The sequence below is a fragment of the Ranitomeya imitator genome, chromosome 6, assembly GCF_032444005.1.
Source record: "Ranitomeya imitator isolate aRanImi1 chromosome 6, aRanImi1.pri, whole genome shotgun sequence".
Classification (NCBI taxonomy): Eukaryota; Metazoa; Chordata; class Amphibia; order Anura; family Dendrobatidae; genus Ranitomeya; species Ranitomeya imitator.
Genome location: NC_091287.1, coordinates 119475386 through 119499031, shown reverse-complemented (window position 1 = coordinate 119499031; position 23646 = coordinate 119475386). Strand labels below are relative to the sequence as shown.

The 23646-nt window shown below is 42.9% G+C and overlaps 1 protein-coding gene across 1 annotated transcript in view; it reads right to left on the bottom strand.

Annotated features, from left to right (window-relative positions):
* Positions 1 to 19862: 19862 nt before the first annotated feature.
* The window catches only part of GPD1L (glycerol-3-phosphate dehydrogenase 1 like), an 84912-nt gene continuing 81128 nt past the window's right edge, over positions 19863 to 23646 (bottom strand). The window contains exon 8 of the mRNA XM_069730026.1: positions 19863 to 20903. Coding sequence (XP_069586127.1) covers positions 20807 to 20903 — 97 coding nt within the window. The 3' untranslated portion in view covers positions 19863 to 20806. The remainder of the gene's footprint in view (positions 20904 to 23646) is intronic.

The following is a 23646-nucleotide window of genomic DNA, read 5'->3' as shown; positions in this document are numbered from 1 at the left end:
GAGTGTATTTCTGAACCATTTAATGTGAGCTTTATTGGAAAAAAATGTGCTTTTCTTTCAAAAATAAGGACATTTCTAAGTGACCCTAAACATTTGAATGGCACTGTATATCTACCTATAGATATATCTAGCTATCGATATATCTATCTATCTATCGATAGATAGATAGATATAGATAGATATATAGATCTATCTATAGAAGAAAAAAAGGAAAACCGCACACAAAAAAATAGAAAAAGTGGGCTTTTAATGCCTGTACGGCATGGCAACGTTTCGGATATACAATCCTTTTTCAAGCCAAAAGGATTGTATATCCGAAACGATGCCACACCGTACAGGCATTAAAAGCCCACTTTTTCTATTTTTTTGTGTGCTGTTTTCCTTTTTTTCTTCTATGATTGGAGCCATTGGAATATTGGTTTGGAGAGCTTTGCACTACAATTGTGGTATTATGATGCTGTTCTATTTTTTTCTATAGATCTATCTATAGATAGATATCTATAGATATATCTATCTATCCATCTATAGATATATCTATCTATCGATATATCTATCTATCCATCTATAGATATATCTATCTATCCATCTATAGATCTGTCTATCTATCCATAGATCTGTCTATCTATCCATAGATCTGTCTATCTATCCATAGATCTATCTATCTATACTTATATCTATCTAGATAGATAAAGTATAGATAGATATATCCATAGATATATAGATGTATATATCTATAGATATATCTATTATTATTTATTATTATTATTTATTTATATAGCACCATTAATTCCATGATGCTGTACATGAGAAAGTGGTTACATACAGGGTTATAGATATCGTTTACAGTAAGCAGGTTTACAGTGACGGACTGGTACAGAAGGGAGAGGACCCTGTCCTTGCGGACTTACATTCCGTGGGATAGTGGGGAAGAGACAGAAGGTAGGGGTGAGGCGGCAGCTCTGGCGGGGGTGAGGCGGCGGCTCTGGCGGTGGTGAGGCGGCGGCTCTGGCGGTGGTGAGGCGGCGGCTCGGTTATTGTTGGCTGTAGGCTTTCCTGAAGAGATGGGTTTTTAGGTTCCGTCTGAAGGATCCGAGGGTGGTGGATAATCGGACGTGTTGAGGCATGGAATTCCAGAGGATGAGGGATATTCAGGAGAAATCTTGGAGGCGGTTGTGTGAGGAACGAATAAGTGTGGAGGAGAGTAGGAAGTCTTGGGAGGATCGAAGATTACGTAAGGGAAGATATTGGGAGATTAGTTCAGAGATATAGGGAGGGGACAGGTTGTGGATGGCTTTGTAGATCAGTGTTAGTAGTTTGAACTGGATTCGTTGGGGAATTGGGAGCCAGTGGAGGGATTTGCAGAGGGGAGAAGCAGGGGAGTAGCGAGGAGAGAGGTGGATTAGCCAGGCAGCAGAGTTGAGGACAGACTGAAGTGGTGCAAGAGAGTTAACTGGGAGGCCACAGAGGAGGGTGTTGCAGTAATCGACGCGGGAGATGATGAGAGCATGCACAAGAGTTTTGGTAGATTGTGGGCTGAGGAAGGAACGGATTCTGGCAATATTTTTGAGTTGGAGGTGACAGGAAGTGGCAAGAGCTTGGACGTGAGGTTTGAAGGACAGGGCAGAGTCGAGAGTTACCTCAAGGCAGCGGATTTCAGGTGCAGGAGAGAGCGTGATGCCGTTTACCATAATAGATAGATCGCGTAGGGGGGATGCGTGAGGTGGGGGAAAGATGATGAGTTCAGTTTTTCGGTTATAGATAGATAGATCTATCATTTATAGATACATCTACCCATAGATACATCTATCGATAGATACATCTATAATAATTTTTATTTATATAGCGCCAACATATTCCACAGCACTTCATCTTCATCATTGTATCTATAGATAGATCTATCTATAGATAGATCTATCTATCTATAGATAGATATATCAATAGATATATAGATGTATCTATCTATAGATGTATAGATAGATCGATACATCTATAGATAGATAGATATACAGTATCTATAGATGATAGATCTATCGATCTATCTAATATCTATAGATCATCTTTCTATCATGTATCTATCTTTCTGTATGTGTAAACATTATTGTTCAATGGAGTATGTAAATGAAGAGGTTGGACAAGAAATTGCATCACAATTCTTTTTTTTTTTAAATTAAATAAAAGATCTTTATTTAGCCTACAAAAACGCATACAATCTGCATGAAAAAACGCATGAAAATCCACACCAAAAACGCGCGGATTTTTACCTGCGTTTTCTGCCAAGAGATGCAGATTCTGTGCAGAAAATTCTGCAGACAAATCTGCAACGTGTGCACATACCCTTATAGTGTCTGCTATTAATACCTAATATGGTTGGGCATTCCACAGTCTGACTGCTCTAACTGTAAAGAACCCTTTCATATTTAGCTGCTGGAATGGCCTTCCTTCCACCCATGAGTGCTCCCTGGTCCTCAGTACGGTCTTTGGAAGGAATAAGTCATGTGTCAGTCCTTTGTATTTGACCACACATATATTTATACATATAAATGAGATCTCCTCTGAGACTTTTTTTTCTAAGCAAAACAAGCTCAACTTTTCCAACCTCTCATCATATGAGAGGCCTTCCATCACTTGTAATAATGTAGTTGCCCATCTTTGAACTTCTGAAAATCCTTTTTAAAGGGACTCTGTCACCTGAATTTGGAGGGAACAATCTTCAGCCATAGGGGCAGGGTTTTTCGGGTGTTTGATTCACCCTTTCCTTACCTGCTGGCTGCATGCTGGCTGCAATATTGGATTGAAGTTCATTCTCTGTCCTCCGTAGTACATGCCTGCGCAAGGCAATCATGCCTTGCGCAGGCGTGTACTATGGAGGACAGAGAATGAACTTCAATCCAATATTGCAGCCAGCATGCAGCCTGCGGGTAAGGAAAGGGTGAATCAAACACCCGAAAACCCCGCCCCTATGGCTGAAGATTGTTCCCTCTAAATTCAGGTGACAGAGTCCCTTTAAAATGTGGCGCCCAAAACTGGATGTGGCCTCACAATTGATTTATAGAGGGATAGCAATATATTGGGATCACATGATTTTTATACACCCTAAAATCTTGTTAGCTTTTGCAGCTGCTGTCTGACATTGAGTACTGGTGATCGGCTTACTTGCAACCAGAATACCCAAGTCCTTCTCCTGTTCTGTAGTCCCGAGTATACTTCAATTTCACCCCTTAATGACATGCGCCGTACATGTACTGTGTAGGTCATGTCTCTCCCTTTGATGTGGGCTCCGGCGCTGAGCCCACATCTTTCCCGGTAGGGCTGCAGCCCTGCTCTATGTAGCACAAGCGATTGGATGATCACAGCTTCTAGTCTCCCATGAAGACTATTGAAGCCAGTGTAAAGTGAAATTAACCCCTTCATGACCCAGCCTATTTTGACCTTAAAGACCTTGCCGTTTTTTGCAATTCTGACCAGTGTCCCTTTATGAGGTAATAACTCAGGAACGCTTCAACGGATCCTAGCGGTTCTGAGATTGTTTTTTCGTGACATATTGGGCTTCATGTTAGTGGTAAATTTAGGTCAATAAATTCTGCGTTTATTTGTGATAAAAACGGAAAATTTTGAAAATTTCGCAATTTTCACATTTTGAATTTTTATTCTGTTAAACCAGAGAGATATGTGACACAAAATAGTTAATAAATAACATTTCCCACATGTTTACTTTACATCAGCACAATTTTGGAAAAAAAATTTTCTTTTTGTTAGGAAGTTATAAGGGTTAAAATTTGACCAGCGATTTGTCATTTTTACAACGAAATTTACAAAACCATTTTTTTTAGGGACCACCTCACATTTGAAGTCAGTTTGAGGGGTCTATATGGCTGAAAATACCCAAAAGTGACACCATTCTAAAAACTGCACCCCTCAAGGTACTCAAAACCACATTCAAGAAGTTTATTAACCCTTCAGGTGCTTCACAGCAGCAGAAGCAACATGGAAGGAAAAAATGAACATTTGACTTTTTAGTCACAAAAATTATCTTTTAGCAACAATTTTTTTATTTTCCCAATGGTAAAAGGAGAAACTGAACCACGAAAGTTGTTGTCCAATTTGTCCTGAGTACGCTGATACCTCATATGTGGGGGTAAACCACTGTTTGGGCGCACGGCAGGGCTTGGCTTTTTGAATCAAAAATTGGCTCCACTCTTTAGCGGACACCATGTCACGTTTGGAGAGCCCCCGTGTGCCTAAGAATTGGAGCTCCCCCACAAGTGACCCCATTTTGGAAACTAGACGCCCCAAGGAACTTATCTAGATGCATAGTGAGCACTTTGAACCCCCAGGTGCTTCACAAATTGATCCGTAAAAATGAAAAAGTACTTTTTTTTCACAAAAAAATTCTTTTAGCCTCAATTTTTTCATTTTCACACGGGCAACAGGGTAAAATGGATCCTAAAATGTGTTGGGCAATTTCTCCTGAGTACACCAATACCTCACATGTGGGGGTAAACCACTGTTTGGGCACATGGTAAGGCTCGGAAGGGAAGGAGCGCCATTTGACTTTTTGAATGAAAAATTATTTCCATCGTTAGCGGACACCATGTCGCGTTTGGATAGCTCCTGTGTGCCTAAACATTGGCGCTCCCCCACAAGTGACCCCATTTTGGAAACTAGACCCCCCAAGGAACTTATTTAGATGCCTAGTGAGCACTTTAAACCCTCAGGTGCTTCACAAATTGATCTGTAAAAATGAAAAAGTACTTTTTTTTCACAAAAAAATTCTTTTCGCCTCAATTTTTTCATTTTCACATGGGCAGTAGGATAAAATGGATCATAAAATTTGTTGGGCAATTTCTCCCGAGTACGTCGATACCTCATATGTGGGGGTAAACCACTGTTTGGGCACTCGGCAGGGCTCGGAAGGGAAGGCGCGCCATTTGACTTTTTGAATGGAAAATTAGCTCCAATTGTTAGCGGACACCATGTCGCGTTTGGAGAGCCCCTGTGTGCCTAAACATTGGAGCTCCCCCACAAGTGACCCCATTTTGGAAACTAGACCCCCCAAGGAACTTATCTAGATGCATATTGAGCACTTTAAACCCCCAGGTGCTTCACAGAAGTTTATAACGCAGAGCCATGAAAATAAAAAATAATTTTTCTTTCCTCAAAAATGATTTTTTAGCCTGGAATTTCCTATTTTGCCAAGGATAATAGGAGAAATTAGACCCCAAATATTGTTGTCCAGTTTGTCCTGAGTACGCTGATACCCCATATGTGGGGGTAAACCACTGTTTGGGCGCACGGCAGGGCTCGGAAGGGATGGCACGCCATTTGGCTTTTTAAATGGAAAATTAGCTCCAATCATTAGCGGACACCATGTCACGTTTGGAGAGCCCCTGTGTGCCTAAACATTGGAGATCCCCCAGAAATGACACCATTTTGGAAACTAGACCCCCAAAGGAACTAATCTAGATGTGTGGTGAGGACTTTGAACCCCCAAGTGCTTCACAGAAGTTTATAACGCAGAGCCATGAAAATTAAAAAAAAAAATTATTTTCTCAAAAATGATCTTTTAGCCTGCAATTTTTTATTTTCCCAAGGGTAACAGGAGAAATTTGACCCCAAAAGTTGTTGTCCAGGTTCTCCTGAGTACGCTGATACCCCGTATGTGGGGGTAAATCACTGTTTGGGCACATGCCGGGGCTCGGAAGTGAAGTAGTGACGTTTTGAAATGCAGACTTTGATGGAATGCTCTGTGGGCGTCACGTTGCGTTTGCAGAGCCCCTGATGTGGCTTAACAGTAGAAACCCCCCACAAGTGACCCCATTTTGGAAACTAGACCCCCAAAGGAACTTATCTAGATGTGTGGTGAGCACTTTGAACCCCCAAGTGCTTCATAGAAGTTTATAATGCAGAGCCGTGAAAATAATAAATACGTTTTCTTTCCTCAAAAATAATTATTTAGCCCAGAATTTTTTATTTTCCCAAGGGTTACAGAAGAAATTGGACCCCAAAAGTTGTTGTCCAGTTTCTCCTGAGTACGCTGATATCCCATATGTGGGGGTAAACCACTGTTTGGGCACATGCCGAGGCTCGGAAGTGAAGTAGTGACGTTTTGAAATGCAGACTTTGATGGAATGCTCTGTGGGCGTCACGTTGCGTTTGCAGAGCCCCTGATGTGGCTTAACAGTAGAAACCCCCCACAAGTGACCCCATTTTGGAAACTAGACCCCGAAAGGAACTTATCTAGATGTGTGGTGAGCACTTTGAACCCCCAAGTGCTTCATAGAAGTTTATAATGCAGAGCCGTGAAAATAATAAATACGTTTTCTTTCCTTAAAAATAATTATTTAGCCCAGAATTTTTTATTTTCCCAAGGGTTACAGGAGAAATTGGACCCCAAAAGTTGTTGTCCAGTTTCTCCTGAGTACGCGGATACCCCATGAGTGGGGGTAAACCACTGTTTGGGCACACGTCGGGGCTCAGAAGGGAAGTAGTGACTTTTGAAATGCAGACTTTGATGGAATGGTCTGCGGGTGTCACGTTGCGTTTGCAGAGCCCCTGGTGTGCCTAAACAGTAGAAACCCCCACAAGTGACCCCATTTTAGAAACTAGACCCCCCAAGGAACTTATCTAGATATGTGGTGAGCACTTTGAACCCCCAAGTGCTTCACAGACGTTTACAACGCAGAGCCGTGAAAATAAAAAATAATTTTTCTTTCCTCAAAAATTATGTTTTAGCAAGCATTTTTTTAGATTCACAAGGGTAACAGGAGAAATTGGACCCCAATAATTGTTGCGCAGTTTGTCCTGAGTATGCTGGTACCCCATATGTGGGGGTAAACCACTGTTTGGGCACACGTCAGGGCTCGGAAGTGAGGGAGCACCATTTGACTTTTTGAATACGAGATTGGCTGGAATCAATGGTGGCGCCATGTTGCGTTTGGAGACCCCTGATGTGCCTAAACAGTGGTAACCCCTCAATTCTAACTCCAACACTAATCCCCCACACCCCTAACCCTAATCCCAACTGTAGCCATAACCCTAATCACAGCCATAACCCTAATCACAACCCTAACCACAACCCTAATTCCAACCCTAACCCTATGTGCCCACGTTGCGGATTCGTGTGAGATATTTCCGCACCATTTTTGAAAAATCCGCGGGTAAAAGGCACTGCGTTTTACCTGCGGATTTTCCGCAGATTTCCAGTGTTTTTTGTGCGGATTTCACCTGCGGATTCCTATTGAGGAACAGGAGTAAAACGCTGCGGAATCCGCACAAAGAATTGACATGCTGCGGAAAATACAACGCAGCGTTTCCGCGCGGTATTTTCCGCACCATGGGCACAGCGGATTTGGTTTTTCATATGTTTACATGGTACTGTAAACCTGATGGAACACTGCTGCGAATCCGCAGCGGCCAATCCGCAGCCAAATCCGCACAGTGTGCACATAGCCTAATTCTAAAGGTATGTGCACACGCTGCGGAAAACGCTGCGGATCCGCAGCAGTTTCCCATGAGTTTACAGTTCAATGTAAACCTACGGGAAACAAAAATCGCTGTACACATGCTGCGGAAAAACTGCACGGAAACGCAGAGGTTTACATTCCGCAGCATGTCACTTCTTTGTGCGGATTCCGCAGCGGTTTTACAACTGCTCCAATAGAAAATCGCAGTTGTAAAACCGCAATGAAATGCGCAGAAAAAAACTCGGTAAATCCGCCATAAATCCGCAGCGGTTTAGCACTGCGGATTTATCAAATCCGCAGCGGAAAAATCCGCAGAGGACCAGAATACGTGTGCACATACTGAAACCCTAACCCTACCCCTACCCCTAACCCTACCCTAACATTAGTGGAAAAAAAAAATGTCTTTATTTTTTTATTGTCCCTACCTATGGGGGTGACAAAGGGGGGGGTCATTTATTATTTTTTTTATTTTGATCACTGAGATATAATCTATCTCAGTGATCAAAATGCACTTTGGAACGAATCTGCCGGCCGGCAGATTCGGCGGGCGCACTGCGCATGCGCCCGCCATTTTGGAAGATGGCGGCGCCCAGGGAGAAGACGGACGGGACCCCGGCTGGATCGGTAAGTATGATGGGGTGGGGGGGGACCACGGGGGGGAGGGGTGGAACGGAGCACGGGGGGGTGATTGGAGCACGGGGGGAGCGGACAAGAGCACGGGGGGGAGCGGAGCACTGGACGGAGTGGAGCCGGAGCAGTGTACCGGCCAGATCGGGGGGCTGGGGGGGGGGGGGGCGATCGGTGGGGTGGGGTGGGGGCACATTAGTATTTCCAGCCATGGCCGATGATATTGCAGCATCGGCCATGGCTGGATTGTAATATTTCACCCGTTATAATAGGTGAAATATTACAAATCGCTCTGATTGGCAGTTTCACTTTCAACAGCCAATCAGAGCGATCGTAGCCACGAGGGGGTGAAGCCAGCCCCCTGGGCTAAACTACCACTCCCCCTGTCCCTGCAGATCGGGTTAAATTGGAGTTAACCCTTTCACCCGATCTGCAGGGACGCGATCTTTCCATGACGCCACATAGGCGTCATGGGTCGGATTGGCACCGACTTTCATGACGCCTACGTGGCGTCATGGGTCGGGAAGGGGTTAAAAAAAAAAAAAAATGAAATAAATTATAAGACAGTTAAAATCACCCCCCATTCAAAATAAAACAATTAATTTTTTTTTAAAAATGCACATATTTGGTATTCAGAATCACCCGACCTATCAAGTTATAAAAATAATTAATCCAATTGGTAAACGGCATATTGAAAAAAGGCAAAACGCCAAAATTACGTTTTTTTGGGTTGCCACAACATTGTATTAAAATGTAATGGGCGATCAAAAAAATTGTATCTACACCAAAATAGTGTCTTTAAAAATGTCAGCTCGGCACGCAAAAAGTAAGCCCACACCCAGATCACAAAAAATGGAGACGCTTAGTGTCTCGGAAAATGACGCAATTTTTTTTTTTAACAAACTTTGGATTTTTTTTCATCACTTAATTAAAAAATAACCTAGACATGTTTGGTATCTACGAACTTGTAATGACCTGGAGAAGCATGATGGCAGGTCAGTTTTAGCATGTGGTGAACATGGTGACAAAACAAAAAAACAATTGTGGAATTGCACTTTTTTTTTCTTTACTTATTTAGTTACATCAGGGTTTTTGCTCATTTTGTTTCTTATAGGTTTTGTATGCTTTATGGCCAATGTGAACATGCGTTCATGTGTTGCATGTATACCAACTCAAACCAAGCTCAATTTTTGTGTTTTTTCTTTGTATTTTTGCATTCTGTGCAAGCCGGGTTGTAGTATGATTTACAGAAACTTTCTAAAGCTGTAAATTATATGATTTTGATTGGCTGCTACTGATATAACCTATCTTTTGTAACATGTACTAACAATATCAGCTAGTCAACATACTTAATTCTTCTGAATATTGAGAGAAAAATTATTCTACAATAAATATAATATTGAGCAAAATTAAGTTCAGCATGTTGGTTCCGCATTTCACAACAGTCACGGTCTATCATTTTGCCCCTTAGTAAAATTAACTCCTTACCCAATTTAAAGTAAAAGTTTGTGACAAAATGTAAGATTTTTGTGTCCCTTTAATCATCTGCCGATCGCAGGGGTACAAGGTCCTGAGACCCCCACTGACCATTAAAAAAAACCCTAAAAAATGCGCAGTTATAAGACAGAAACGCTCACAGAGTGGTGTACGGATTCCAGAGAAGATTGTGAGCTTTCCATTGAATACGTACTCAGCTTTGTGGGTGCTCATGTCTCCTAAACTGCGTATTTCTCAGGGTACTTTTGTGCCATCAGTGGGGGCCTCAGGATCTGGATCCCCACTGGTCTGCAACATGAATAAAGGGAAACAAAAACTTAACATTTCATCACTCCTAGAATACTTTTGTCATCATTGGGCAGAAAAGTATTCACGTCGATCACAAACCTTAGTTACTCATTAATTTCCACAGCAAAGTAATACGAGCAACCAAAGAATAGTGTAGAGTGCCCCCTAGTGGGCGTAGAGCAGTTAAGGCCCCGTCACACATAGCGACGCTTGAGCGATTCCGACATCGATACGACCTGTCAGGGATCGCTCAAGCGTCGCTATGTGGTCGCTGGTGAGATGTCAGACAGTGAGATCTCACCAACGACGCAGCAGCGATGCGGCGACCTGTAGCGACCTGTACAACGATGCTATTTCATGACGATTCAATGGGACGTCCTGTCAGCGAGGTCGTTGGTAAGGTGTCAAACACAGCGATGTGTGTTACCCAGCGGGACCTCAACGATCAAAAAACGGTCCAGGCCATTCCGACACGACCAGCGATCTCACAGCAGGGGCCTGGTCGCTGCTACGTGTCACACATAGCGAGATCGCTACTGAGATCGCTGTTGCGTCACAAAACTTGTGACTCAGCAGCGATCTCGCTAGCGATCTCGCTGTGTGTGACGGGGGCTTTAGTCTGTCCTTTTCATTTACAATGTCTCATTTTCATTTGAATTTAGGCTGGTTTTCCTCCTGCCCACAAAATGCTCTACAGAAAACACACATTTTGTTATGCTTTATTTAAATTAAGTTAGGAGAACCTTTGTTCACAATACGCATATACACCAGAAAAAGCACCAGACAAAGGCTTAAAAAGTCTACTTTCAGATTCGCTAGGCTTTTAGGTGACCGTAATTATTTTTGCGAAATGGAATAGAATTATAGACCATGATATTCAGTACAAAAAACATTACCACTAAGCCCATTAGTGACATATTCCAGATATGCTTACAGCTTATATAATGAGATACGTCACAGTCATATGTGAACAGCGCCGTCTTATAAATCTGAGGGCAGAGAGCCAAGTCACAAAAAAGGAGCAGAATAAGGCTAGGTTCACATTTGCGGTTGAGTCCGCAGCGTATCATCTGCAACTGCAAACGCATGCAAAAGCATGATAACGCAGCGTTTTTTTTATCCGCATCAGCTTAAGCATGACGGCAAAAAACCCGCAGTATTTGCATGCATTTGTGCTTTTTATGCGCATGCGTTCGATATTTCCAGGAAGGCATGTCTCAATGGGCATGTCTCAATCAGTTCCTAGACATGCGCAGTCCGAAGTACGCAAGCGCATCGAACACATGCGTACGTAAAGACATGCGTACGCATGCGTTCCCATAGACAGTAATGCGTTTTTAACGCACTCATGCACATGCCTGCACTTATTTGAAATTTGTCGCCTCAAAAATTCCAACATGGTGCGTTAGCCGCGCCCCGCCGCACACCGCAAAATAAAACGCATGCGTAATCAAACATGGGCGAACGCATGCACCTGCGTCTACAATGGTAAAGATAGGAGATCAAGACGCATGAGGATGTATGTGTCAGAAACGCTGAGGACACAACCGCAAATGTGAAACCAGCCTTATTATTACTAGATGGTGGCCCGATTCTAAGGCATCGGGTATTCTAGAATATGCATGTCCACGTAGTATATTGTCCAGTCACGTAGTATAATGCTCCATATAATGCTCCATGCAGTTATGGCCCCATAGATGCCCCATATAATGCTCCATGCAGTTATGGCCCCATAGATGCCCCATATAATGCTCCATGCAGTTATGGCCCCATAGATGCCCCATATAATGCTCCATGCAGTTATGGCCCCATAGATGCCCCATATAATGCTCCATGCAGTTATGTCCCCATAGATGCCCCATACAGTTCATTATGGCCCCATATAATGCTCCATGCAGTTATGGCCCCATAGATGTCCCATATAATGCTCCATGCAGTTCATTATGGCCCCATATAATGCTCCATGCAGTTCATTATGGCCCCATAGATGTCCCATATAATGCTCCATGCAGTTCATTATGGCCCCATAGATGCTCCATATAATGCTCCATGCAGTTCATTATGGCCCCATAGATGTCCCATATAATGCTCCATGCAGTTATGTCCCCATAGATGCCCCATATAATGCTCCATGCAGTTATGGCCCCATAGATGCCCCATATAATGCTCCATGCAGTTCTTTATGGCCCCATAGATGCCGCATATAATGCTCCATGCAGTTATGTCCCCATAGATGTCCCATATAATGCTCCATGCAGTTATGTCCCCATAGATGCCCCATATAATGCTCCATGCAGTTCTTTATGGCCCCATAGATGCCCCATATAATGCTCCATGCAGTTATGGCCCCATAGATGCCCCATTTAATGCTCCATGCAGTTCTTTATTGCCCCATAGACGCTCCATACAACATTGTGCCACTTGTGATGCTGCTGTTGCAATAAAAAAAAAAAAAAAAAAAATCAAATCACATACTCACCTCTCGTCTCACCACACTGACAGTTCAGGCAGAGGGCGGCGCGCACACTAATACGTCATCGCGCCCTCTGACCTGCACAGTCACTGCAAGAGGACAGGAAGACGGAGCGGCGCCTGGCGGGTGGAACGTGGACAGGTGAATATGAAATACTCACCTGCTCCTGGTGCTCCTGACGCTGTCCCTGCCTGTCCCAAGGTACCGCAGCTTCTTCGCGCCTGCGCGAGAAGGACCTGCCATGACATCACGGTCACATGACCGTGACGTCGTGGCAGGTCCTTCCCGCACAGGGCCTGTGATGACGTCGCGGTCACATGACCGTGACGTCATGGCAGGTCCTTCTCGCGCGGTAGAAGCTGCGGTACCTTGGGACAGGCAGGGACAGTGTCAGGAGCACCAGGAGCAGGTGAGTATTTCATATTCACCTGTCCGCGTTCAAAGTACTGCATTGCGCAGGTGCCGGGAAAGGTCAGAGAGGCCCGGCGCCTCCGCACTGCAGTACTTTGCTCTGCTCTCAACATGGCAGACAAAGTACGCCTGCGCTCGCGAGACCACTAAGTCATCTGGGAAATTTTGCAATGCATCCTGGGAACGGAAGCAGGCAGCAGCCGCGCGCACATCGACACAGCTTTGCTGGACGCCGGAGGGTGAGTATAGAACTATTTTTTATTTTAATTTTTTTTTTTTTTTTTAACGGGGATATGGTGCCCACACTGCTATATACTACGTGGGCTGTGTTATATACTGCGTGGCTGCTATATACTACGTGGGCAATGTTATATACTGCTTGGGCTGTGTTATATACTGTTTGGAACGTGGCCTGTGCTATATACTATGTGGCTGCTATATAAATACATACATATTCTAGAATACCCAATGCGTATCGGGCCACCATCTAGTGTAAAATATATATATAACATACATAGATATACACATATACATAGTACAGATCAAAAGTTTGGACACACCTTCTCATCAAAGCAAAAGGTGGCTACTTTGAAGAACCTAGGGAAAAAAATAATAATAATATATATATATATATATATATATATATATATATATATATATATATATATATATATATAATAAAGGGAACACTAAAATCCAACATCTTTATTTATTACATAGTGGAATGTGTTGAGAACAATAAAACCTAAAAATGATCAACGTAAATCAGGACTAATATCCCACGGAGGTCTGGAGTTGGAATGATGCTCAAAATCAAAGTGGAAAATGAAGTTACAGGTTGATCCAACTTCAGTGGAAATGCCTCAAGACAAGGAAATGATACTCAGTAGTGTGTGTGGCCTCAAGTGCCTGTATGTCCTCCCTACAACGCCTGGGCATGCTCCTGATGAGGCGGCGGATGGTCTCCTGAGGGATCTCTTCCCAGACCTGGACTAAAGCATCCACCGACTTCGGGACAGTCTGTGGTGCAACGTGACGTTGGTGGATGGTGAAACGTGACGTTGGTGGATAGTGCAAGACGTGACGTCTCAGATGTGTTCAATCGGATTCAGGTCTGAGGAACAGGCGGGCCAGTCCATAGCTTCAATGCCTTCATCTTGAAGGAACTGCTGACACACTCCAGCCACATAAGGTCTGGCTTTGTCCTGCATTAGGAGGAACCCAGGTCCAACCACACCAGCATATGGTCTCACAAGGGGTCTGAGGATCTCATCTCGGTACCTAATGGCAGTTAGGCTACCTCTGTCGAGCACATGGAGGGCTGTGCAGGCCTCCTAAGAAATGCCACCCAATACCATTACTGACCCACTGCCAAATCAGTCATGCTGAAGCATGTTGCAGGCAGATCGCTCTCCACGGCGTCTCCAGACTCTGTCACATGTGCTCAGTGTGAGCCTGCTTTCGTCTGTGAAGAGCACAGGACGCCAGTGGCGAATTTGACAATCTTGGTGTTCTGTGGCAAATGGCAAGTGTCCTGCACGGTGTTGAGCACACTGCGCACGCTGTGAGCACAACCCCCATCTGTGGACATCAGGCACTCAGACCATCCTCATGGAGTCGGTTTCTGTTTGTGCAGACACATGCACATTTGTGGCCTGCTGGAGGTCATTTTGCAGGGCTCTGGCAGTGCTTCTCCTGCTCCTCCTTGCACAAAGGCTGAGGGCCGCTGCTGGGTTGTTGCCCTCCTATGGCTCCTTCCACGTCTCCTGGTGTACTGTTCTGTCTCCTGGTAGCACCTCCAGCCTCTGGCCACTACGCTGACTGACACAGCAAACCACCTTGCCACAGCTCACATTGATGTGCCTTCCTGGATGAGCTGCACTACCTGAGCCACTTGTGTGGGTTGTAGAGTCCGTCTTGTGGCACGTGGAGGCCACACACACTACTAAGCACCATTTTCTTGTCTTGAGGCATTTCCACTGAAGTTGGATCAGCCTGTAACTTCATTTTAAATTTTGATTTGGGCATCATTCCAACTCCAGACCTCCGTGGGATATTAGTTGTGATTTACGATGATCATTTTTAGGTTTTATTGTGCTCAACACATTCCACTATGTAATGAATAAAGATTTCTAACTAGAATGTTTCATTCAGTGATATCTAGTGTGTGGGATTTTAGTGTTCCCTTTTTTTGAGCAGTGTATATCCAATTTTTCCCACAAAAATGTTATTCTGTGCTTTTTGTGGTAAAAATGTGATTTTTTTTTATTTTACCCCCCATTTTTTATTTTCACAAGGTCAACAGGAGAAAATGGAAACCAAACTTTGTTGTGCAATTTCTCCTGAGCATGTCAATACCCCATATGTGGGGGGAAAACACTGTTTGAGCACATTTTGAATGTAAAGTTTGCTGGAATAATTAGCAGATGCCATTTCGCGTTGGAGAGCCCCTGAGGCGCCAGAACAGTAGAACCCCCAATAAGAGACCCCATTTTACAAACTATGCATTTCATTGAATTCATCTACGGGTGCAGTGATCATATTGACACCACAGGTGGATCACAGAATTTTATACTATTGGGCAGTGAAGTAAAAAGATAAAAATGCCATTTTTTCCACCAAACTTTGGTGTTATCCTATATTTTACACTTTCATACTGGAAAATGAATAACAATGGCACCAATATTTGTTCCACAATTTCTGCGGAATGTAGAAATACCCCATACATGGCCATACTGCACTGTTTAGCTACACGGCAAGAAGCATGAGCGGTGGAGCACTATTTGCCTAGAATAGTTTGCGGACTCTATATACAGAGCCCCCAAGTGGTAGAAGAGCAGAAACTCCCCTTACGTGGGAATTTATCTACAGGTGTAGTAATGATTTTGACTATGGGCATTTTTCAGAAACAAGCAGCAGTGGAAGTTGCAGAGTGAAAATGACAAAATTGCTGTTGCAGTGAACAGTACGTTATGCCCAGATAATGATTATGGAGAGACGCACCCGTAAATTAGGCGGGCTCTCATCGCTACAGAAATGCTTAACATGTGGATGCTAAATGTGGTTTAGGCACACTGGGGCTCAGAAGCAAGGGGGGCATTTCGGAGTCCAGAATTTGCTGAATTTCTTTTCTTTTTGGAGGAAGGGAGGTGGGCAAGGAGCCATCTTGCTTTTCCAGAATCTTTGTGCTGCCAGTAACATGGAGGTCCTCTATATTTCCATTGACAGACCTGAATGGGGACTTTTGTTGTGGTTCGAGTTGAAGCTTTTATTGGGAACATTTTCCATACAGTTTGGGTTCACATTTATCCAGCGCACAGTGTCTCCATCTTCCCCATTATAGGGAATCTTCCGCCGGGGGTTCAGTCTGAATCACATATTTCAGAGATTTACACAGTAAGCGCTCAGCGCAGAGTGCAGGATAAATGTGAGCCGAGCCTTACTGTGATCTTTGGGATGCAGAATGAACAAAGAAACAGCAGGTGAAGAATTTTTTTTTACCTAGTTCCACGTGAAATATAAAGTGATTAGACCATTATTTTTCGTGTCAGTGCTATTACAGTGATACCTGATTTACAGTGGGCACGGAAAGTATTCAGCCCCCTTTAAATTTTTTTACTCTGTTTCATTGCTGCCATTTGGCAATTTCAAAAAAGTTCATTTTTTCTCATTAATGTACACTTTGCACCCCATCTTGACTGAAAAAAACAAATGTAGAAATATTTGCAAATTTTGAAAAAAAGAAAAAAACTGAAATATCACATGGTCATAAGTATTCAGACACTCATATTTAAGTCACATGCTGTCCATTTCCTTTTGAACCTCCTTGAGATGGTTCTACTCCTTCATTGGAGTCCATCTGTGTTTAATTAAACTGATAGGACTTGATTTAGAAAGGCACACACCTGTCTATATAAGACCTCACAGCTCACAATGCATTTAAGACCAAATGAGAATCATGAGGTCAAAGGAACTGTCCAAGGGGCTGAGACAAAACCGTGGCAAGGCACAGATCTGGCCAAGGTTACAGAAGAATTTCTGCAGTACTCAAGGCTCCTAAGAGCACAGTGGCCTCCATAATCCTTACATGGAAGAAGTTTGGGTCCACCAGAAGTTTTTCTAGACCTGGCCGTCCAGCCAAACTGAGCAATCGTGGGAGAAGAGCCTTGGTGAGAGGTAAAGAAGAACCACAAGATCACTTTGGCTGAGCTCCAGAGATGCATTAGGGAGATGGGAGAAAGTTTCACAAAGTCAACTATCACTGCAGCCCTCCACCAGTCAGGCCTTTATGGGAGAGTGGGCCGACGGAAACTTTTCCTCAGTGCAAGACATATGAAAGCCCGCATAGAGTTTGCTAAAAAAAAAAAAAAAAAAAAAACGCATGAAGAACTCCCAGACTATGAGAAATAAGATTCTCTGGTCTGATGAGACGAAGATAGACATTTTTGGTGATAATTCTAAGCGGTATGTGTGGAGAAAATCAGGAACTGCTCATCACCTGCCCAATACAATCCCAACAGTGAAACATGATGGTGGCAGCATCATGCTATGGGGGTGTTTTTCAGCTGGAGGGACAGGACAACTGGTTTCCATTGAAGGAAATATGAATGCGGTCAAGTATAGAGATATCCTGGATGAAAACCTCTTCAGGAGTGCTATGGACCTCAAACTTGGCCAAAGGTTCACCTTTCACACAGCTAAAAAGCAAAGGACTGGCTTCAGAACAACTCTGTGACCATTCTTGACTAGCCCTGTGACCATTCTTGACTAGCCCAGCCAAAACGGAATTGAGCATCTCTGGAAAGACCTAGCCATCCACCAAACGTTCACTGTTATGATCAGGTGACCTTGGAGCAGCATGAAAACTTTCCCTGGAGTAGGTGGTAACTATACTGACCGCAAACCCTGATCTTAACACCGCAACTAGAAGTAGCCGTGGGGTGTGCCTAACAAAACCTAGACACCTCGACACAGCCGGAGGACTAAATACCCTTATAGATAGAAATAGGAATACTACCTTGCCTCAGAGCAGAACCCCAAAGAATAGGCAGCCCCCCGCAAATAATGACTGTGAGTAGTAGAGGAAAAGACTCACGCAGGCAGGAAACAGGATTTAGCAAAAGAGGCCACACTAGCTAAAATAGGAAAGGATAGGACAGGATACTAAGCGGTCAGTATTAAAATCCTTCCAAAATATCTACGGCAGAAAATACAAAAACTCCACCATCTAACTAAAGATGTGAAGCGTATATCTGCAACTCCAGAGAATCCAACAAGACTGAGAAAACACTGACACAGTCTAAGCTGGACCAGAGAAAACAAATGAATAGCACAGAAAATAAGTACACTGCATGTGTGCCACAGAAAAAGAAACAGACACTTATCTTTGCTGAATTGGCAGCTAAGCAGGAGAAGCCAGAAAGGGATCCAACACTTCCCAAGAAACATTGACAACTGGCAAGGACTAATGAATCCTGCACACCTAAATATCCCAGTCAGAACTGCAATCAGCAGATACACCTGGCCAGGACTGCGACTCAGACAACTGCATTCCCACCTACAACCGCTGGAGGGAACCCACAAGCAGAATTCATAACAGTTCACCATCCAACCTGACAGAACTGGAGAGGATCTGCAGGAAAGAATGGCAGAGGATCCCCAAATCCAGGTGTGAAAAACTTGTTGCACCATTCCCAAGAAGACTCATGGCTGTACTAGCTCAAAAGGGTGTTTCTACTCGATACTGAGCAAAGGGTCTGAATACTTATGACCATGTGATATTTCAGTTATTCTTTAATAAATTTGCAAACATTTCTACATTTGTTTTGTTTTTTTTAGTCAAGATGGGGTGCAGAGTGTACATTAATGAGAAAAAAAAATAATTTTAGAATTTACCAAATGGCTGCAATGAAATAAATGAAAAATTTAAATGGGTCTGAATACTTTCTGTACCCTCTGTATATGTTTTTAGGTTTGGCTGCCGTCACACACTAATAGACGCATCTTTTTGCGCATCGCCATATTTTGAGAGCTATAATTTTTCCATATTTCTGCTGACAGTCACAGGAGGGTCTTTTCTTGCGGGACGAGTTGAGGTTTCCATTGGTAGCGTTTTAGGACAATACATGTTTTGATTGCTTTCTATTCCGATTTTTGAGAGGAAAAATGAACAAAATCTAGCAATTCAGGATTTTTTTTATGCCATTCCGCATGTGATAAAATTGATAAGGCAGGTTTTTTTCTTCGAGTTATTGTGATTACAGTGATACCACATTTATATTTTATTGTGTTCTGGCACTTTTACACCAACTATTTTATAGAAAAAATTCTTTTTGCATTGCTTTATTCTGAGAGCTGTAACTTTATTTTTCTGCTGACTGAGCTGTATGGCAGCTTGTTTTTTGAGAGAGAAGATGATGTTTTCAGAGACACTATTTTTTATTACATTTGTCTTTTGATCGTGTTTTATTCCACTTTTTGTTCGGCGATAAGATTGTTTTTTTTGAATGATATCGATTGCAGTATTTAGGGGGTTAAAGTGAGTGCACCGAGAATTAGCTAACACCCGTGGATGATCGAGCACACACAGCCCCTGTGTACGCAAAATCGCCATGATGTATGCAAAACGGCCAAGGTTGGCAAGTACCAGGCGACCTGGACATATGGATACGTCTAATGTCATAAAAGGGTTAAGCCTGCAAATCTCAGTAGTATTTTTACAGAGTGCAATGCAGGTTTAAATACAAGGCATAATCTAACAGAAGAAGGATGAAAGTTTGCTCTAATGAAAGATGTTCTGTTTTTTTTTTATTGTACAACAAAACAAAAACGCTAATGTGTAAATGGAGGCCTTAGGCTGGATTTATGCACCTTTTCTGTTGCATTTTTTTTGTTTTACTTTCAAGTCTTTAGTAAAGTTTAAAATGCAAAGCTTAATAAAAAAAGGGTGACAGTACAGGACACATACTAGGTATAAAGTGGAAGATTTAAAAAGTGTAATTAAACTAATTACAGGCACATGACTAGCAAAACATGCGAGAATCTGTTCATTTTTAAGTGCATAGGATTAATGCAGGTAAAATAAATCACACAAACACATACAATTTCTTCCACATGGGTTTAATAGTGCAATAGCGTTAACATGTTACACAGTTTAGGTTTAGCAATGGTACATTCTGCCATAGCAAAATAAAAAAAACAAAATAAAGGAAAGTCGTAATGTAACAGACCAAATGCCCTTGTAAAATATGCATGTATTGTAAGTTTTAGTATCCAGAAAACATACAGTACATGTTAAAAAGATGCCCAGACATGAAATATAGTCCCTCAGATAATTTGCCCTAAAATGAGAACAAGTTTCCATATTCAACTACAGAACAATAAAATCTAATCAAAGATATCACAATAGTTGTTACATGAATAAAATATTGTATAAAACTAAACTATTATTTTGTGTTGTTCAATAGCAAAAAATAAAGGGATAACCACAGAAATGCAATGCAACCAGTGTAATTGTAAGAGAAGCAAGAGCTCATTGTACAGAGGTAACAAGCAGTTACAGTATGGAATACTTTGCAGACTAAAAGAATGAGGTTTCCATCTACAGCTATGGAAAGGATCATATGCATCCAAAATATGGCTTCTGGTTTATGTGACTTGCCATTAACACTATGATTTTTTTTTAAGGATATGTATATATGGTGGAAAATGTATAAGCTATGAAAATAAATGCAGCAGAAATTCTTAAGAAAAGTGGTACAGTTGCAGTTTGTCTGAAGTGTTTTTTTTCTACTGTAGCCATTTTTATAAATGCTATTCAGATGCTTAGGCTGAAATCTTCTGCAATGGGAATTTATTATGTGTGAATATACCCTTACAGTCTGTGCAAGAAAATGTTTTTTTTTAGTGCTAATACGTAAGCAATGATTCCAGAATTCAGATTTTACATATTCTTAATTTTGTGCGTTAGAGGAGGCTGGGCTCCAAAATTTGCAGCATAAAGGAATTTTTTTTACTTTATTTTTTTTAAATAGACATATAATCCGGACTACATATGCTCAGGATGGCTCTGCAGGCAGGAAATCACTTCTTCTACCGGTTTACCTTCATAGCAGATTCGATACACGGCAGTAAAAAGTGGAAATCTATAATGCAAAGAGAGTTAGAAATGCTTGTTTAGTTTATTTTGTCGTAATATATAGGAGAAGAGTGGGGATGCAGGGAAAGGTGTACAGTGATGCATTTCTGGTCCATGCAATCCTACTGAAGGAATAATGCTGGTAAATGTTAAAAAAGGTTCAATATGAAAACATAAGTGACAGATGACATTTTACATCCTCTCTCAAATACATGTTATTCGCATATCAGATGATTTCCCTCAGTGTACACCCCCTTCGCATTTTACCTATTTTTGTTACATTGCAACCGATGTATAAATATTTTTTACTCAGATGTGTACGTGATGCATCAGCACCAAATAGTCTAAGCTGGTGAAATGAAGTGAGAAAACTCTAGGCATACATTCAACTTATGAAACCAAATAACTGAAAATTGGCATATACACTATGGTTCCAAAGTTAAGGGTCACCAAGACAATTTTATGTTTTCCATGATAACTCATACTTTTATAAATCAAATGAGTTGCCAAATGAATTGAAAATCTAGTCCAGACATTGATATGGTTCGGACAAAAGATTTTTATCCTTCGTCAAAGAATGCTCCCTTTGCAGCAATTACAGCGTTGCAGACCTTTGGCATTCTAGCAGTTAATTTGCTGAGGTAATCTGGAGAAATTTCACCCCATGCTTCCAGAAGCCCCTCCCACAAGTTGGCTTGGCTTGATGGGCACTTTTTCTGCACCATAAGGTCAAGCTGCTCCCACAGCAGCTCAATGGGGTTGAGATCTGGTGACTACGTTGACCACTCCATTAGGGCAGTCTCACACGTCCAGATATTTCCGATACCGGAAAAATCGGTACCGGAATTATCAGTGTCCGTGTGCCGGTGCGTTTCTGTGGCACATAAGTGTGGCACACGTGAGGCACACGTGTGCCGCCCGTGTGCCCACTGGGTACCACACGCACCGTGCCGGAGACAGCGCTAAAGTTTAGCGCTGTCACCGGCATCGTGCTGAAACACCATTAATATCTTCCCTGCAGCAGCGTTTGCTGTAGAGAAGATATGAATATTAGTGTGTAAAATCAATATCCAGGTCCCCACCCCCCTCCCACCCCCTGTGCGCCCCCACCGCTGTGATTAAAATACTCACCTAGCTTCCTGATCCCTCGCTGCTTCCTGTCCTGGCCGCACCTTGTACTGTATGAGCTGTCACGTCGTGCCGCCCATTTACAGTAATGAATATGCGGCTCCACCCCTTTGGGAGGTGGAGCCGCATATTCATGATTGTAATCGGCGGCCCCACGTGACCGCATACAGGAGGGGGGGGGGGGGGAGGCCGGGGGGCACATAGATCTTTATTTTAAACACACTTATTCATATCTTCTCTACAGCAAACACTGCTGCAGGGAAGATATGAATCGCGGCTTCAGCACCAGTGGGGGGGACAGCGCTTAATGTAGCGCTGTCTCCTGCACGGCACACGGACTGCACACAGACAACGTCCGTGTGCGGTACGTGCTTTACACGGACCCATTGACTTTAATGGGTCCGTGTAATACGTGCGCTCCCACGAACACGTCTCCGTGTTTGGCACACGGAGACACGGTCCGCAAAAAATCAATGACATCTGAACAGATGCATTGATTTTTGTGTGTCTACGTGTGTCAGTGGCTCCGGTACGTGAGGAAACTGTCACCTCACGTACCGGAGCCACTGACGTGTGAAACCGGCCTTACAGATAGAATACCAGCTGCCTGCTTCTTCCCTAAATAGTTCTTGCATAATTTGGAGGTGTGCTTTGGAGCCAATTTCACCCTACAACAGGACAATGACCCAATCAAGTGCTGTCCACAGGGTATGGCATTGCAAAATTGAGTGATAGCCTTCCTTATTCAAAATCCATTTTACCTTGTACAAATCTCTCACTTTACCGGCACCAAAGCAACCCGAGAACATCACATCATCTCCACCATGCTTGACAGATGGCGTCAGGAACTCTTCCAGCATCTTTTCAGTTGTTCTGCATCTCACAAATGTTTTTGTGTGTGATCCAAACACCTCAAACTTGGATTCATCTGTCCATAACACTTTTTTCCAATCTTCCTCTGTCCAATGTCTGTGTTTTTTTGCCCATATTAGGCTTTGTGCCCACATTGCATTTTTTATGCGTTTCTACAGCGTTTTTTTGCCGCAGCAGAAATGTTAAAAAACGCATTCCCATGCAATCCTATGGGATTCCGCAGTTGCTGCTGCAGAATCGCATAGGGTAAAATCCACAGCATGTTCATTATTTCTGCGGAATCGCAGCGATTCTGCAGCCATAGGATTGCATTGAAACGCTCACTTTATGCATGTGGCTATGCCCACCATGCGTTAAGTGAGCGCTTCATGTGCGGATGGTACCCGGGTCTGGAGGAGAGGAGACTCTCTTCCAGTTCCTAGGTACAATATCCCTGTAAAAAAAAAAAAAAAAAAATAATGAATAAAAAAATAGGGATATACTTACCTTCTGATGGCCCCCGGAGTCCTCCCACCTCTCAGCGGTGCTCGTGGCGGCTTCCGTTACCTGGGATGCACTGCGCGAATCACCTGGGATGATGTCGCGGTCACGCGACCATGACATCACAAAGGTCCTTCGCGCAAAGCATCCCTGGAAACGGAATGTATCGGGAGGGTCGTTGAGATCAGGGGCCATCGGAAAGTAAGAATAAGCATATTTTAATTTTTTTTTAGTATTTTTAACATTCTATGCATAGGCAGCATCAATAG